The following is a 19,353-nucleotide window of genomic DNA, read 5'->3' as shown; positions in this document are numbered from 1 at the left end:
GCTCATTTGGGTTTTAATGTTACATTAGTGATCTCTTGTCTCGACCACAATGATTGAAATTGTCATAAGCGCAACAAATGTTTGCCTCGAATCGCTATGCCGTAGTTATAACAGAAAGTTCAGTTTATTTCATTTAAATCTTCCATCATTGTGCATTTAGTAAAATGGTAATTGTTAATTAATCTTTATATTGTGAAGTACATTATTTTTCAACTAATAGGATACCACCTAGGCATAGCTATTCACTTCATCAGTGCGCATTGTTTATATAAATATAACTTCAGGATTGAAGATAGTTAGTCAACAGCTATTACATCCAATTGAAGAGCATTACTAAAAACATAGCAGTTTTTCAACGACACTTTATTTTTATTATTTACTTATTGGCATACGCATACAATTATTTTAACAATCAAAATGTACGACTTTTGAATCATAGATTGATTGACGTTCTCATGCTTGACAGCGTCAATCAATCAAAAATTTTCCTTGATTATATGAGCATCAACAATGTATCTGAAATAGCCATAATGATTGAACCCTGTAATATGAGTTATTCGAACATGAATTTTGCACACGAAGAATATTTCACTCGTTGTCAGTGGTATTGGAGTTGGAACTATTTTTTCACCTTCAAAATGATAAAGCAGAAATTAGTGTAGAATAGTCCAATTAATTTAAAAACGAATTTTATGTTCTGTTCAATTGCTGGCATTTAAACATATATTATATATATCTAACGCCAACCACAACCCCCAAATGAAAAGATAACGATTGAATTAATGTCGAGACAACACCAATAAAGTTGAAATATCCAGTTTCATAACGTTTCGTCACAGGTCTCGGAGTCGAAAATTTTATTTTGGAATTTGGAATTCTCAAAACATTTGAATCCTACTTCAACATGGTAAAGTTGAAAAGTACTAAATATTTTAAGTGAATTTCCATCGCATTCAAGGCAAAAACACAAAATGTCGAGTTAAATACCAATTTTGAAGATTATTATATTTTTGATGAAGAGCTGTCATATCCGTATAAATGATATCACATTTAAAACGTTTGTTTTCGATGAAGCACTTATATCCGTATGTTAGAACAAACAATTTATTTTGCATACACGTATGCAAACTTTGGAAGCAAAACGTTGATATTTCGATAGATTGATTGATTGATTGACGTTGTCATTCTCCGAGAATACTGAATCCGAAAAGAATATTTCAACTGCTTACCTAACATCTAGCGGATAGTTTCATATTAGGCGCCTTCAAAAATATGGACTTTGAGATATTTTTTTTTGTAATTCGAACGAAATTTCCATACTTCATCAATATTTTCCGGATTCTTCTCATGCATAAATATTTCTATTTCTGGAGAAGTTCAACATGCTAATGTGTGTCGACTTTTGAATTGCTTCAAATATTGTTTAACAACGTCAATCAAACAAAACATGTCTTTGTTTAGATAATAGATGCTCACAAATTGTAAGCAAAACAATGTTTGTGATTACACCCTTTAAGAAGTGGATAATCGAAAACCGAGAATCAGCCATCATCAAAATTTGTTAGAACTCGTGTTCAGGCATAATTGCACTCGAACATCACTTCATTCATCTTCAAACCGAAGTCAGTTTCAACAATTTGCGAAGAATGTTTAATAAAAAACGCGGTGCAGTTGCTCTATCTACAAGTATAAAATCTCATCGTCGAAATCTATTTGTAGACTTTCTTGAATAAAACAATTCTCGTCATTATGCACACGTATGTCCTGACGCAAGTCATTGAAACTTGCATCCAAGCAAGGAGAAGAGATGATGCGACGTTGGCGCGTCAGCAACTAGAACAGGCGCGGCGGTGTGGCTCAACGGGTGAAGCGTTAGAAATACGCTCGCCACCGCACCTCTAATTACTCTGCGTAGGTTCGCAGGTTCGAATCCCATGCAGGGATGGTTATGTGCGAGCGGCTTGCTGGACTCCTCGCCGTCGCTGGGTGGTACACGTAACGGCTGGTCGGTTACAGCTTCCTCCACCACCAAGTCCATGCTTTCAAAAACAAACAATATAACTAATCACATACCGGACTTGGAATGGTAACCGGACGAGAGGCCGTGGTTCGCCATATGGATAAGCCGTCTTATCGGCTTTCTTCTCCCCCGGGATAAATATGTGAATCCTATCCTATCCTAACAGCGGTCCTCAAACTTCCATGACCTGTGATCTCCTTCAAAGAAAAAGGGTTTTCATCAGTTATTTTATTTACCATGTGTAATTACTGTAGTCTTTCTAATAATTGTAGACCTTTCAATGATTCGTATATATATAAGAGAGCAATGTCCAATTTTATGGACACGAGGGTCAATTAACAACGAAAAAAGTTTAAGTTAAGAAGAAATAACTAGATTTTCAACGCCATTTTTACGAACGATCTATTATCACAAGCAAATATGAATTTGATTCATATATCAAAGTGTAATTGTGTTGTCATAATATCATTTTCGCTTGTCCCCGCTTTTAGGTCGAGTTGGTCGTGAGCGAAATAATAGCATACTTGCATACTTGCGACCTTTTAGCAGCAATGAGTCTTGCGCCAAGTTTGTAACGTTTTTTTTTAATCGCTATAGTTATGATTTGCTTTATTACCGTTGTCCATTCGTTTTATTTTTTGTATTAGCCAGACATGAACATTAATTAGAAACTGGATTTTTCTTATGTTGTCATTTTTTGGAGTTAAGATGCCGTACATTTGTTTCTGTGACATGCACTGGTGTTTCCAGAGCCATCGCAATGCAAGGGAAATTCTAGCCAAATTTTAATAGACTTGTACCGAAGGTTTTATGAATGCGTGTCTGTTATGAATAGATCTGAATTAGAAAATCTTACACACCCGATCTCTAAAGCAGGGGTCGGCAACCTTTTGTCGCTCGCGGGCCAAAATCAAGGGTGGCAATAATGGCGGGCGCACATAATTCTAGAAAGTTTGAAATCAAACGGATGATACTTTTTATAATAAAAATCAAGCAGTGGTACATTTCTCGAATAGACTATAGATTTCTTTCCTCATTACATTGCATCAAAATATTTCATTTGAAGATTTTTGGCGCCATTGAACCCTTTGCACCTAGCATCAACGTTTCTGCGTTTTGTTGACATTTGTCTAATTATAATGAAATTATAGGCTCATTAATTTTATACTTGTTAGATTATAATATAATTTAGTCTACACGTGTCTCACAATAAATTCTGTTACGTATAGAATATAATCGTCGAAACGGGTGTTTTGTTACTATATTTCAGTGAAACGTCGCGGACAGGATTCTCGCCCCGCAGGCCTTAGGTTGCCTACCCCTGCCTCAAAGAGTGTGAACACCACACATGCATATTAAACACAAATAAAACATTTGTTTTTCGATGAAACACTTATATCTTTATTGTAGAGCAAACAGTTTATTTTGCATACACGTATGCAGACTTTAGAAGCAAAATGTTGATGTTTCGATAGATTGATTGATTGATTGACGTTGTCATTCTCCGAGAATACTGAATCTCCAAAAAATAATTCAACTACATCCCCTGCAACTAGCGGACAGTTTCATATTGGGCGCCTTTAAAAATATGGATTTTGAGATATATTTTTGTAATTCGAAACAAATTTCTATATATCATCAATATTTCCCGGATTCTTCTCATGCATAAATATTTCTATTTCTGGAAAAGTTTTATATGCCAATGTGCAACTCGACTTTTGACTCGCGTCAAATATCGTTTGACAACGTCAATCAAACCAAACATGTCATTGTTTAGATAATAGATGCTCAAAAATTGTAAGCAAAACAATGTTTGTGATTACATCCTGTAAGAAGTGGATAATTGAAAACCGAAGATCAGCCATCATCAAAATTTGTTAAAACTCGTGTTCAGGCATAATTGCACTCGGAAATCACCCCATTCATCTTCAAACCAAAGTTAATTTCAACAATTTGAGTAGAATGTTTCAATTAAATACGCGTTCCAGTTGCTCCTTCAACAAGTATAATATCTTAACGTCAAAAAGTATTACTAGGCTTTTGTGAATAGAACAATTCTTTTCATTATACGCATGTATTTTATGGCGCAAGTCATTGAAACTTGCATCGAAACAAGGAGAAGAGATGATGCGGCGTTGGGACGCAAACACTATTTTATTCACAATGTATAATTTCCACGTGTCTGTCTTAGTGTTTGTGGGCTCTGCCAGGATTCGTATATATATTAGGGAAGACAATGTCTAATTTTATGGACACGGGGGTCAATTAAACAACGACAAAAAAGCCTGAGTTAGGAAAAAATGACTCCATTGTGAACGCTCTTTTTCCGGACGATCTATCATCACAGACAAATATGGGCTTGTTTTATATATCTAAGTGTAATTGTGTTGTTATGATATTATCTCCGCATGTCTGCGCTATTAAGTCGAGTTGGTCGTTATTAACATAAAGTCTTTTGGGAAGATTTGAAAGACTCTCTGGTGAAATGTTATAACCAGGCGTGTATCACTGGTCACATGAGCCAAACTCAATGTGATGGAATAATAACCCTCATATTGAAGAAAGGAAAAGACGCCGATAATTTAAAAAACTATCGACCCATTACGCTATTGAATACGGATTACAAAATTTTAAGTAAAGTTCTCACGACACAAATCTAAACAGTAATGAACAATATAATTCACAAAGATCAAAGAGGTTTTATTCAAAACAGACAAATGGGAGAAAACATACGATTACTTTGCGATATAATAAACCATACAACATACAATAAAATACCTGGTACAATTATTGGATTGGATATTTGATAGTGTCGAATGGTGTTTCCTGTTCCAGTCACTAAAAGCATTCGGGCTTAATCACGGCGATCCAATCTCAAATTAAAATAGCCCTAGCTGCAGATGATACAATAGTCTTCACTGATGAGTCATCTGAAAGCATTGAAACCTTATTTCGAACAGCTGAACTATGTCAGGATGCAAAACAAATGCTGAAAATCACAAGCAATGAATATTGGAACTGAATGTGGCATAATTGAACAAAATATTCATCACAATCTCAACTGGACTTATGAGTTTAAAGTATTGAGAATTACAATTATGGCTGATTTGAAACAACTATATGAACTTAACTTACCGTTTATGTTGCAGCAAGTACAAAACATTATTCAAATTTGGCGTAGGAGAAATTTAACAATTCTAGGAAAAGTATGTGTAATCAAATCATGAATTCCATCGCTATTTACATATCAATTTACATTTTACCTGTTACTATTCCCAAAAAATTTGTTAAATCACTGAATTCTTTAATATTTCGTTTTTTATGGAATTCAAATTGGGAAAGAATCAAACGTAAAACATTGATTGGCCCAAAAATGAAAGCTGGAATTGAAATGGTAGACGTTGAAAGTACCTTTATTTTTAAAAAACTGAAATAGTTGTATCACCTCATAGATGAGTCAAAAGAGATTATTTGGAAAACCATTGAACTTTATTATTTACGTGATATAGAAATACATTGTTTACTGAAAGGAAATTTATGGTATAACTCTCGTTTCATAAAAAATCTTCATTTTATAACAATTAAGGATACACTTTGTACCTGGTACATATATAAGGAATTAACATCTAATGCCAATATCCATCTCTATAATGAACCATTATGGTACAACAAGAAAGTACAATATGCAAGAATGCCATTTTTTATAAAAAACTGAAAAGAACACGGAGTCTGTGAATTACACCATTCGGTGAACAGGAATTCTCTATTCACTTATTTTCAACTGTGATTCGATTATTCACCGTTGCTCATTGGTTTTATTTTTTATATTAACAATACATGTACATTGATTAGAAACTGGATTTTCCTTATGTTGTCGTTTTTTGACGTTAAGATGTCGTACAATTTTTTGGTGAAGAAAGTGCATTGATGTTTCCAGAACCATCGCTATTCAAGCGAAATTCCTGCCAAATTTCGAAAAAATTGAACCTAATGTTTTATCAGGGTGATAATATGTTGTTTTGTTATTATGTTGTACTTGTTATTTTCTTCTGATCTTTTATTTTTCTTTCTAAATACTGGAACAATTGCTTTGAAATTTCCAGTGGTCAAAGATTGTATTGTTCGCTAGAAGGCTATAACTTTTATTCCTTTCCAAAGTTTTTGTGGGATTCATGGAATTTTTTTTCCGTGTACGATGACCTGATCAAAATTAGGAATAGCGCGCCTTTTAAGCGATGTGTTGCTCATCGAGGTACGGTAAGTCGCGAAGAACAAGTCGCAGGCTTTTTCATAAAGAAAGTTTCGTTACAAACTATTACTGTATTATAAACAGAAAACATATTGAAGATTTCAGTTCTAATAGCGTAAGTGTCGAGCATATCAAATATCTGGTAGTGGAATAAATTTCATTAACCAAAAAAATGGAATTGCAAAATTCCGGACAAAAATTTTAAATTTGCATGACATTGCCTAACTTAGGACAAAATTTATGAATTGGCATATCATTGCCTGTCTTCAAACTAGTCAAAGAGTCCACATATTTAGGCTAAAAAGCGCAGTGTATTGGATTGCCTGATTTCGGACGAAATTTTCAAATTGGAACGAACATTTTAAACATACTGGTAAGTTATCGTACATTAGCTGTTTTAAAATACAGCTTCGTTAAGCACATTGCATGGTTTTCTGGGAATTGATGGTGAATTGTTTCGTTTCGGTTCTCGTGTCCATATATTTGTGTATGGCCCTCATGTTTATCAGATAATTGCATCATTTAAAGAATTCCGGTTCCAAGTTCAAGACCCTGAATTTTGCGTTAAATAGAGAGAGGACCAATGTCAGAAGGTATTATGGTAAAAAATATATTTGTGATATCCAGCAATTTTTGAGATTTGAGTGTTGTCAACTTTGTAAAAATTAAATATATTCAAAAGATATTCGCATTATATCGATTTTTTCCAATCCCGAGTGTAAAAATTAGAATTCGCGGTTTATAGAAGACAAAACATCGCACTATGAAAATTGTAGTAACATCCATCGATGTTCCGAATTTTCTGTTGGTCGAATATTGGCAATTTTGTGAAATTTGCATTCATTTATAAAATAATCAATTATTTCGAACCTTACCTAAAAATTTGAGTTTATCGTTGAAGAGAAGACTAATATATCGCAATTGTATAATTTTGATGACATCTCAAATTTTCGAATATTTCGAAGAAAATTTGTAGAATTTTGAACTCTACAAAAAATGTCGTCAAGTCTGTAAAAATTGAATTTATCTGGAAGATGCTTGAATTATTGCAAAACTTTCTGGACAAATATGTGAATTTAAACGAATATTTCAAATTTAAGCCCCGGTTACCGGAAAATACTGAGATTTGCATGATTTGAATTTTACTGGTGTTTTTGTATTTAATATTGTCATTATTAACAGATTGTGAAGTTTACGTGAGGATTCTTAAACTTTCTTTTCCGGAGCATAAATATTACCGTTATGGTATTAATATTTCGTAATTGCGGAATTTGCAATAATATGATTGTTCAGAGACATTATTTTCATTATAATTCCATTTCTCATCCAACATTTGTCATTCCTGAACGTAACAAGTTGACCTGTATTTCCCATTTTGATGTTTTCTTGTGCATCGCTCAAGGTTTCATCTCGCGTTATCAATTTTTAGAAGTACAATTTTCATGATAAGTTTGAAAAAATCGGTTGTGCTTGAACAAGGATTTGGGAAATGCATTTTCCACACAACAGCTTTTTCTACTATTTGCACCCTGGCGTTACCGGGTCGCAAATAAAGGAGGGTACAAGGAGTATGAAGCATGCATGTCTAAAAATAAAGCGCTTTGTGCTTTGCGAAGTATGTAACTGATGTTATTGCATGATACAATTTTACATGTAAAGGTATAGAAATAGTGTTCAATCCACACGTACTTTCAAATCCCGGTCACTACAGATGCCTCTAACCACATTGTAACACTTCTATTTGCTTAGAATTTATTGTCAATATCATCAGATGGTAAATGCAATTGGCATAAATTCATCAGCCTAATCTAAAACTAAAATGAATAATATTTTCATGGTCACTTGTCGTTCGGTTGATGTTGCCGGCGTTTATACACATCTGACATATCTGAAGCATCCGCCATACCTGACAATGCGGTAGGATTTGTACGTGCTAAAAATAGGAATATGTTAAACAGGAAAAAATTTGATTCAATTCAATTACGTATCTATGACTTACCAGAATTGCTTGTAAGCAAAGCAATAAGATGAAGACGTGGGTAACACGCAGCGATAATTATAATGGATCCTGAGTTCTCGAAGTTGCACACAGTATGTGCATTTGAATCCACAAGCGTAATGCTCCTTCAGATCACTTAGATGTTTCTCCCAGTCTCCTTTAATCTTGGTCACTATATCGGCGAGTTCCGTCTCCGTTTTTGCTTGGTAGGCGTCGTACAATGCTTGAGCTTCGTTGCCGAGTGGTTTGCCCATATAAAATTCAAGCAGTTTCAAATACTGTTCCATTCTGAGTTGGGAAATCTAAACATTTTTGCAAGAATTATATAAATATATATACATATTTTTTGAACAAAATTTCACACTGCCAACCTTTTCCAATCTTTCTGTAATGCATTTCAGTCTTCTTTCAAACCGTTCCGATAAGCACTTTTCGTAGTTTTCGATCTTTGTCTTTCTGGTAGATAGGCATGATGCATATTGTGCAACATATTTGGCAATTCGCTCATTGATCCTTTGCTCGTGGCAATCAATCATGTCAGTGTATGCCTTGGAAGCGCGAGAAAGGCGCTCCTCAAGCTTTTTTTCATACTCTGCAATCGCTTCTTTCTTTTGTTCGTCTAATGATTTCTGATATTCTTCTAGGGAAGTCAAGTTATCTGCTGTGATGCAATTGTTTCTGGAAATATAAAGAGCAATTGTGCCAAATGTCATCTTATGATATACTTATTCACTGTGACACTTACTTTACTAAGCAATTTGCTTTATAATACGTTATTAAACATTTGTGTCTCTCATCAACAATCTTTTTGAAAGACTCCAATGCCTTCTGATTAGTTATTTCTGCTTGTGCAAACCATTCAGCATATGTTTTCTTCATAGATTCAATTATTGTCTTAGCTTTGGTATCAAGGTCTTCTTTGAATTTTTGTTCGGTGATATTAACTTCATCTTAAGTGTAATAAAAATATTAAATTCAGTGAAACATAAAGACAATTGTGGAAAATTTTTAGGAATTGCACTAACCGGTTTCACATTTTTTCAGTTGCTTGTATTGGATTGTCCTGTATTGGAATTTGTAGGTCAAGAAACGGAAGCAACTTCTTTGGGTGGTAATTCTGTACGTCCACCATTTCCCGATACTTCGACTATAAAGAAAAAACCAGGAGTAGAATTATATTGATATATACTATGTACCTTCCATTTATTTATAATTACCAATTGGTGTAAAATTGACTTCTGCCAAAACAGAGAGTTCCGCCGTAAGCGCACTGATAAGCGCATGCGTAGCTTTTCACAAGTTCTGCGATAGCTGCAGTTAGCTTCGTAGTGTATTCATCCAACTGTGTTTGATATGATTGAGTTTCTTTAGTTTTGAAAGCCTCCAAAACTGCATTAACCTCTGCTTCGTTCCAATCCTCAGAACCTAGATGTAAAGTTCCATTATGAATAAAAGTATGTGCAAAATTCGAAAGAATAGAAAAAACTTACAATGGGCTCTGTATATGAGTTTTTGGAACACTTCAGATCTCTGTTTCACGATGGCTTCCATGACACATTTATACTTTGTCTCGTACTCTGTCACGCGCTTTTCGAGAGCTTCTTTGTATTCTGCTATTTTAGCTAAACGAGTGGTGAAGCATGTAACAGACCTGAAATAAGGAAGGTTCGAATTTTCGTTCTCTTGTTAACGGACATTTAAACTTACAGTAACCCACCTCTCGACAAGTTTTTCGTGATATTCCAGCACACAAGCGTATCTTTTCTGCATGTCATCGTTATAATTTTTTTTTGCCTCTTCCAACAATGAATCTAGTTTTGTATTAAAATTTTCAATAGCCTTCTTGTTGGTCTCCTTCATTTCTTCTGACTCTTCCTGCAATCCCGTAATTCTAAAAATTCACGATGTTAGTAATTTGAGTAAAAAAAGAATACGTAAGAAAAAATTGTAAGAAGAAATACAAACCTCAAATACTGCTTTGCATATTCCTCGATAGCGTCTTCGTGCTTTTTCTTTGCCTAGGTATTTTGATTTGTTGCAGTTTCATCCCAATCTTCATATTTTTGTTGCATATCAAGATATATTTTATCGGCCACTTCTTTCAATTGTTTTTTAACTTCAGCTTCAAAAACGTCGACCGTCATCTCTATAATACAAAAATTCATGCCCTCAAAATGTGTGTTTCTCAAATTATTCAGGAAAACATATCAAGATACAATTCTGAATTACCTACGAATCCATCCTCTGTGCATTTCTCTCCTGGATAGCTCTTCAGAACATTAGAGTAATATTTCGTTGTGAACCAAGCAGGACAGTAGTAGCTTCGGAAACTGTAACATCCGTAATTGATTCGGTAAAATTGCCCGACATTGTAAGTAACATATCCGCAATGACTTGGTTGGTATAAAGCGGCATTGGCAACCTGTAAACATTATAATTTTGGCAAAATTGATAAAAAGACATGAAGGGCACTATTTATCAAATACTTACGGCCAAACAGCCTAGAAGTAACAATAGAATCTTCATGATCGTCTTTATTCAGGTTGTTGAACAACGACTTGTCAAAGCCCTGTTGTGCGCTTGTATATATAGGATTTCTCCCCTCCCTCCAAATTCAAGTACCAGCTCATTTGGGTTTTAATGTTACATTAGTGATCTCTTGTCTCGACCACAATGATTGAAATTGTCATAAGCGCAACAAATGTTTGCCTCGAATCGCTATGCCGTAGTTATAACAGAAAGTTCAGTTTATTTCATTTAAATCTTCCATCATTGTGCATTTAGTAAAATGGTAATTGTTAATTAATCTTTATATTGTGAAGTACATTATTTTTCAACTAATAGGATACCACCTCGGCATAGCTATTCACTTCATCAGTGCGCATTGTTTATATAAATATAACTTCAGGATTGAAGATAGTTAGTCAACAGCTATTACATCCAATTGAAGAGCATTACTAAAAACATAGCAGTTTTTCAACGACACTTTATTTTTATTATTTACTTATTGGCATACGCATACAATTATTTTAACAATCAAAATGTACGACTTTTGAATCATAGATTGATTGACGTTCTCATGCTTGACAGCGTCAATCAATCAAAAATTTTCCCTGATTATATGAGCATCAACAATGTATCTGAAATAGCCATAATGATTGAACACTGTAATATGAGTTATTCGAACATGAATTTTGCACACGAAGAATATTTCACTCGTTGTCACTGGTATTGGAGTTGGAACTATTTTTTCACCTTCAAAATGATAAAGCAGAAATTAGTGTAGAATAGTCCAATTAATTTAAAAACGAATTTTATGTTCTGTTCAATTGCTGGCATTTAAACATATATTATATATATCTAACGCCAACCACAACCCCCAAATGAAAAGATAACGATTGAATTAATGTCGAGACAACACCAATAAAGTTGAAATATCCAGTTTCAAAACGTTTCGTCACAGGTCTCGGAGTCGAAAATTTTATTTTGGAATTTGGAATTCTCAAAACATTTGAATCCTACTTCAACATGGTAAAGTTGAAAAGTACTAAATATTTTAAGTGAATTTCCATCGCATTCAAGGCAAAAACACAAAATGTCGAGTTAAATACCAATTTTGAAGATTATTATATTTTTGATGAAGAGCTGTCATATCCGTATAAATGATATCACATTTAAAACGTTTGTTTTCGATGAAGCACTTATAACCGTATGTTAGAACAAACAATTTATTTTGCATACACGTATGCAAACTTTGGAAGCAAAACGTTGATATTTCGATAGATTGATTGATTGATTGACGTTGTCATTCTCCGAGAATACTGAATCCGAAAAGAATATTTCAACTGCTTACCTAACATCTAGCGGATAGTTTCATATTAGGCGCCTTCAAAAATATGGACTTTGAGATATTTTTTTTGTAATTCGAACGAAATTTCCATACTTCATCAATATTTTCCGGATTCTGCTCATGCATAAATATTTCTATTTCTGGAGAAGTTCAACATGCTAATGTGTGTCGACTTTTGAATTGCTTCAAATATTGTTTAACAACGTCAATCAAACAAAACATGTCTTTGTTTAGATAATAGATGCTCACAAATTGTAAGCAAAACAATGTTTGTGATTACACCCTTTAAGAAGTGGATAATCGAAAACCGAGAATCAGCCATCATCAAAATTTGTTAGAACTCGTGTTCAGGCATAATTGCACTCGAACATCACTTCATTCATCTTCAAACCGAAGTCAGTTTCAACAATTTGCGAAGAATGTTTAATAAAAAACGCGGTGCAGTTGCTCTATCTACAAGTATAAAATCTCATCGTCGAAATCTATTTGTAGACTTTCTTGAATAAAACAATTCTCGTCATTATGCACACGTATGTCCTGACGCAAGTCATTGAAACTTGCATCCAAGCAAGGAGAAGAGATGATGCGACGTTGGCGCGTCAGCAACTAGAACAGGCGCGGCGGTGTGGCTCAACGGGTGAAGCGTTAGAAATACGCTCGCCACCGCACCTCTAATTACTCTGCGTAGGTTCGCAGGTTCGAATCCCATGCAGGGATGGTTATGTGCGAGCGGATTGCTGGACTCCTCGCCGTCGCTGGGTGGTTCACGTAACGGCTGGTCGGTTACAGCTTCCTCCACCACCAAGTCCATGCTTTCAAAAACAAACAATATAACTAATCACATACCGGACTTGGAATGGTAACCGGACGAGAGGCCGTGGTTCGCCATATGGATAAGCCGTCTTATCGGCTTTCTTCTCCCCCGGGATAAATATGTGAATCCTATCCTATCCTAACAGCGGTCCTCAAACTTCCATGACCTGTGATCTCCTTCAAAGAAAAAGGGTTTTCATCAGTTATTTTATTTACCATGTGTAATTACTGTTGTCTTTCTAATAATTGTAGACCTTTCAATGATTCGTATATATATAAGAGAGCAATGTCCAATTTTATGGACACGAGGGTCAATTAACAACGAAAAAAAGTTTAAGTTAAGAAGAAATAACTACATTTTCAACGCCATTTTTACGAACGATCTATTATCACAAGCAAATATGGATTTGATTCATATATCAAAGTGTAATTGTGTTGTCATAATATCATTTTCGCTTGTCCCCGCTTTTAGGTCGAGTTGGTCGTGAGCGAAATAATAGCATACTTGCATACTTGCGACCTTTTAGCAGCAATGAGTCTTGCGCCAAGTTTGTAACGTTTTTTTTAATCGCTATAGTTATGATTTGCTTTATTACCGTTGTCCATTCGTTTTATTTTTTGTATTAGCCAGACATGAACATTAATTAGAAACTGGATTTTTCTTATGTTGTCATTTTTTGGAGTTAAGATGCCGTACATTTGTTTCTGTGACGTGCACTGGTGTTTCCAGAGCCATCGCAATGCAAGGGAAATTCTAGCCAAATTTTAATAGACTTGTACCGAAGGTTTTATGAATGCGTGTCTGTTATGAATAGATCTGAATTAGAAAATCTGAATTAGAAAATCTTACACCTTTTGTCGCTCGCGGGCCAAAATCAAGGGTGGCAATAATGGCGGGCGCACATAATTCTAGAAAGTTTGAAATCAAACGGATGATACTTTTTATAATAAAAATCAAGCAGTGGTACATTTCTCGAATAGACTATAGATTTCTTTCCTCATTACATTGCATCAAAAAATTTCATTTGAAGATTTTTGGCGCCATTGAACCCTTTGCACCTAGCATCAACGTTTCTGCGTTTTGTTGACATTTGTCTAATTATAATGAAATTATAGGCTCATTAATTTTATACTTGTTAGATTATAATATAATTTAGTCTACACGTGTCTCACAATAAATTCTGTTACGTATAGAATATAATCGTCGAAACGGGTGTTTTGTTACTATATTTCAGTGAAACGTCGCGGGCAGGATTCTCGCCCCGCAGGCCTTAGGTTGCCTACCCCTGCCTCAAAGAGTGTGAACACCACACATGCATATTAAACACAAATAAAACATTTGTTTTTCGATGAAACACTTATATCTTTATTGTAGAGCAAACAGTTTATTTTGCATACACGTATGCAGACTTTAGAAGCAAAATGTTGATGTTTCGATAGATTGATTGATTGATTGACGTTGTCATTCTCCGAGAATACTGAATCTCCAAAAAATAATTCAACTACATCCCCTGCAACTAGCGGACAGTTTCATATTGGGCGCCTTTAAAAATAAGGATTTTGAGATATATTTTTGTAATTCGAAACAAATTTCTATATATCATCAATATTTCCCGGATTCTTCTCATGCATAAATATTTCTATTTCTGGAAAAGTTTTATATGCCAATGTGCAACTCGACTTTTGACTCGCGTCAAATATCGTTTGACAACGTCAATCAAACCAAACATGTCATTGTTTAGATAATAGATGCTCAAAAATTGTAAGCAAAACAATGTTTGTGATTACATCCTGTAAGAAGTGGATAATTGAAAACCGAAGATCAGCCATCATCAAAATTTGTTAAAACTCGTGTTCAGGCATAATTGCACTCGGAAATCACCCCATTCATCTTCAAACCAAAGTTAATTTCAACAATTTGAGTAGAATGTTTCAATTAAATACGCGTTCCAGTTGCTCCTTCAACAAGTATAATATCTTAACGTCAAAAAGTATTACTAGGCTTTTGTGAATAGAACAATTCTTTTCATTATACGCATGTATTTTATGGCGCAAGTCATTGAAACTTGCATCGAAACAAGGAGAAGAGATGATGCGGCGTTGGGACGCAAACACTATTTTATTCACAATGTATAATTTCCAGGTGTCTGTCTTAGTGTTTGTGGGCTCTGCCAGGATTCGTATATATATTAGGGAAGACAATGTCTAATTTTATGGACACGGGGGTCAATTAAACAACGACAAAAAAGCCTGAGTTAGGAAAAAATGACTCCATTGTGAACGCTCTTTTTCCGGACGATCTATCATCACAGACAAATATGGGCTTGTTTTATATATCTAAGTGTAATTGTGTTGTTATGATATTATCTCCGCATGTCTGCGCTATTAAGTCGAGTTGGTCGTTATTAACATAAAGTCTTTTGGGAAGATTTGAAAGACTCTCTGGTGAAATGTTATAACCAGGCGTGTATCACTGGTCACATGAGCCAAACTCAATGTGATGGAATAATAATCCTCATATTGAAGAAAGGAAAAGACGCCGATAATTTAAAAAACTATCGACCCATTACGCTATTGAATACGGATTACAAAATTTTAAGTAAAGTTCTCACGACACAAATCTAAACAGTAATGAACAATATAATTCACAAAGATCAAAGAGGTTTTATTCAAAACAGACAAATGGGAGAAAACATACGATTACTTTGCGATATAATAAACCATACAACATACAATAAAATACCTGGTACAATTATTGGATTGGATATTTGATAGTGTCGAATGGTGTTTCCTGTTCCAGTCACTAAAAGCATTCGGGCTTAATCACGGCGATCCAATCTCAAATTAAAATAGCCCTAGCTGCAGATGATACAATAGTCTTCACTGATGAGTCATCTGAAAGCATTGAAACCTTATTTCGAACAGCTGAACTATGTCAGGATGCAAAACAAATGCTGAAAATCACAAGCAATGAATATTGGAACTGAATGTGGCATAATTGAACAAAATATTCATCACAATCTCAACTGGACTTATGAGTTTAAAGTATTGAGAATTACAATTATGGCTGATTTGAAACAACTATATGAACTTAACTTACCGTTTATGTTGCAGCAAGTACAAAACATTATTCAAATTTGGCGTAGGAGAAATTTAACAATTCTAGGAAAAGTATGTGTAATCAAATCATGAATTCTATCGCTATTTACATATCAATTTACATTTTACCTGTTACTATTCCCAAAAAATTTGTTAAATCACTGAATTCTTTAATATTTCGTTTTTTATGGAATTCAAATTGGGAAAGAATCAAACGTAAAACATTGATTGGCCCAAAAATGAAAGGTGGAATTGAAATGGTAGACGTTGAAAGTACCTTTATTTTTAAAAAACTGAAATAGTTGTATCACCTCATAGATGAGTCAAAAGAGATTATTTGGAAAACCATTGAAATTTATTATTTACGTGATATAGAAATACATTGTTTACTGAAAGGAAATTTATGGTATAACTCTCGTTTCATAAAAAATCTTCATTTTATAACAATTAAGGATACACTTTGTACCTGGTACATATATAAGGAATTAACATCTAATGCCAATATCCATCTCTATAATGAACCATTATGGTACAACAAGAAAGTACAATATGCAAGAATGCCATTTTTTATAAAAAACTGAAAAGAACACGGAGTCTGTGAATTACACCATTCGGTGAACAGGAATTCTCTATTCACTTATTTTCAACTGTGATTCGATTATTCACCGTTGCTCATTGGTTTTATTTTTTATATTAACAATACATGTACATTGATTAGAAACTGGATTTTCCTTATGTTGTCGTTTTTTGACGTTAAGATGTCGTACAATTTTTTGGTGAAGAAAGTGCATTGATGTTTCCAGAACCATCGCTATTCAAGCGAAATTCCTGCCAAATTTCGAAAAAATTGAACCTAATGTTTTATCAGGGTGATAATATGTTGTTTTGTTATTATGTTGTACTTGTTATTTTCTTCTGATCTTTTATTTTTCTTTCTAAATACTGGAACAATTGCTTTGAAATTTCCAGTGGTCAAAGATTGTATTGTTCGCTAGAAGGCTATAACTTTTATTCCTTTCCAAAGTTTTTGTGGGATTCATGGAATTTTTTTTCCGTGTACGATGACCTGATCAAAATTAGGAATAGCGCGCCTTTTAAGCGATGTGTTGCTCATCGAGGTACGGTAAGTCGCGAAGAACAAGTCGCAGGCTTTTTCATAAAGAAAGTTTCGTTACAAACTATTACTGTATTATAAACAGAAAACATATTGAAGATTTCAGTTCTAATAGCGTAAGTGTCGAGCATATCAAATATCTGGTAGTGGAATAAATTTCATTAACCAAAAAAATGGAATTGCAAAATTCCGGACAAAAATTTTAAATTTGCATGACATTGCCTAACTTAGGACAAAATTTATGAATTGGCATATCATTGCCTGTCTTCAAACTAGTCAAAGAGTCCACATATTTAGGCTAAAAAGCGCAGTGTATTGGATTGCCTGATTTCGGACGAAATTTTCAAATTGGAACGAACATTTTAAACATACTGGTAAGTTATCGTACATTAGCTGTTTTAAAATACAGCTTCGTTAAGCACATTGCATGGTTTTCTGGGAATTGATGGTGAATTGTTTCGTTTCGGTTCTCGTGTCCATATATTTGTGTATGGCCCTCATGTTTATCAGATAATTGCATCATTTAAAGAATTCCGGTTCCAAGTTCAAGACCCTGAATTTTGCGTTAAATAGAGAGAGGACCAATGTCAGAAGGTATTATGGTAAAAAATATATTTGTGATATCCAGCAATTTTTGAGATTTGAGTGTTGTCAACTTTGTAAAAATTAAATATATTCAAAAGATATTCGCATTATATCGATTTTTTCCAATCCCGAGTGTAAAAATTAGAATTCGCGGTTTATAGAAGACAAAACATCGCACTATGAAAATTGTAGTAACATCCATCGATGTTCCGAATTTTCTGTTGGTCGAATATTGGCAATTTTGTGAAATTTGCATTCATTTATAAAATAATCAATTATTTCGAACCTTACCTAAAAATTTGAGTTTATCGTTGAAGAGAAGACTAATATATCGCAATTGTATAATTTTGATGACATCTCAAATTTTCGAATATTTCGAAGAAAATTTGTAGAATTTTGAACTCTACAAAAAATGTCGTCAAGTCTGTAAAAATTGAATTTATCTGGAAGATGCTTGAATTATTGCAAAACTTTCTGGACAAATATGTGAATTTAAACGAATATTTCAAATTTAAGCCCCGGTTACCGGAAAATACTGAGATTTGCATGATTTGAATTTTACTGGTGTTTTTGTATTTAATATTGTCATTATTAACAGATTGTGAAGTTTACGTGAGGATTCTTAAACTTTCTTTTCCGGAGCATAAATATTACCGTTATGGTATTAATATTTCGTAATTGCGGAATTTGCAATAATATGATTGTTCAGAGACATTATTTTCATTATAATTCCATTTCTCATCCAACATTTGTCATTCAAAATTGTCAAAATTTGAGTTTATCGTTGAAGAGAAGACTAATATATCGCAATTGTATAATTTTGATGACATCTCAAATTTTCGAATATTTCGAAGAAAATTTGTAGAATTTTGAACTCTACAAAAAATGTCGTCAAGTCTGTAAAAATTGAATTTATCTGGAAGATGCTTGAATTATTGCAAAACTTTCTGGACAAATATGTGAATTTAAACGAATATTTCAAATTTAAGCCCCGGTTACCGGAAAATACTGAGATTTGCATGATTTGAATTTTACTGGTGTTTTTGTATTTAATATTGTCATTATTAACAGATTGTGAAGTTTACGTGAGGATTCTTAAACTTTCTTTTCCGGAGCATAAATATTACCGTTATGGTATTAATATTTCGTAATTGCGGAATTTGCAATAATATGATTGTTCAGAGACATTATTTTCAATATAATTCCATTTCTCATCCAACATTTGTCATTCCTGAACGTAACAAGTTGACCTGTATTTCCCATTTTGATGTTTTCTTGTGCATCGCTCAAGGTTTCATCTCGCGTTATCAATTTTTAGAAGTACAATTTTCATGATAAGTTTGAAAAAATCGGTTGTGCTTGAACAAGGATTTGGGAAATGCATTTTCCACACAACAGCTTTTTCTACTATTTGCACCCTGGCGTTACCGGGTCGCAAATAAAGGAGGTTACAAGGAGTATGAAGCATGCATGTCTAAAAATAAAGCGCTTTGTGCTTTGCGAAGTATGTAACTGATGTTATTGCATGATACAATTTTACATGTAAAGGTATAGAAATAGTGTTCAATCCACACGTACTTTCAAATCCCGGTCACTACAGATGCCTCTAACCACATTGTAACAC

At 34.0% G+C, this 19,353-nt stretch overlaps 1 protein-coding gene across 1 annotated transcript; it reads right to left on the bottom strand.

The window, feature by feature from the left end:
• Nucleotides 1-8,008: 8,008 nt before the first annotated feature.
• Nucleotides 8,009-10,912, bottom strand: LOC120330333 (uncharacterized). Its single transcript, XM_078118493.1, has 11 exons — nucleotides 10,759-10,912; nucleotides 10,498-10,690; nucleotides 10,234-10,414; nucleotides 9,986-10,159; nucleotides 9,759-9,919; nucleotides 9,486-9,693; nucleotides 9,294-9,415; nucleotides 9,014-9,218; nucleotides 8,640-8,946; nucleotides 8,269-8,570; nucleotides 8,009-8,202 (listed from the first exon to the last, which is right to left on the bottom strand). The coding sequence occupies exons 4-11, from the start codon at nucleotides 10,126-10,128 to the stop codon at nucleotides 8,139-8,141; spliced, it is 1,512 nt and encodes a 503-aa protein (XP_077974619.1). The 5' UTR covers nucleotides 10,129-10,159; nucleotides 10,234-10,414; nucleotides 10,498-10,690; nucleotides 10,759-10,912; the 3' UTR covers nucleotides 8,009-8,138.
• Nucleotides 10,913-19,353: the final 8,441 nt, after the last annotated feature.

This window comes from Styela clava, chromosome 12 (assembly GCF_964204865.1).
Source record: "Styela clava chromosome 12, kaStyClav1.hap1.2, whole genome shotgun sequence".
In the NCBI taxonomy this organism is placed as follows: Eukaryota; Metazoa; Chordata; class Ascidiacea; order Stolidobranchia; family Styelidae; genus Styela; species Styela clava.
Note: the sequence above shows the minus strand (reverse complement) of the source record. Positions and strands in the feature narration are given on the sequence as shown.

What these genes read in the sequence shown, in the direction of transcription:
- LOC120330333 (XM_078118493.1), bottom strand. Translation starts at nt 10,128, where the DNA reads ATGAAGGAGACCAACAAGAAGGCTATTGAAAATTTTAATACAAAACTA. An exon ending in ACTGAAAAAATGTGAAACCG is followed by an intron (nt 9,219 to 9,293) that starts GTTAGTGCAATT and finishes ATTACACTTAAG; the next exon opens with ATGAAGTTAATATCACCGAA. An exon ending in TTACAGAAAGATTGGAAAAG is followed by an intron (nt 8,571 to 8,639) that starts GTTGGCAGTGTG and finishes AAAAATGTTTAG; the next exon opens with ATTTCCCAACTCAGAATGGA.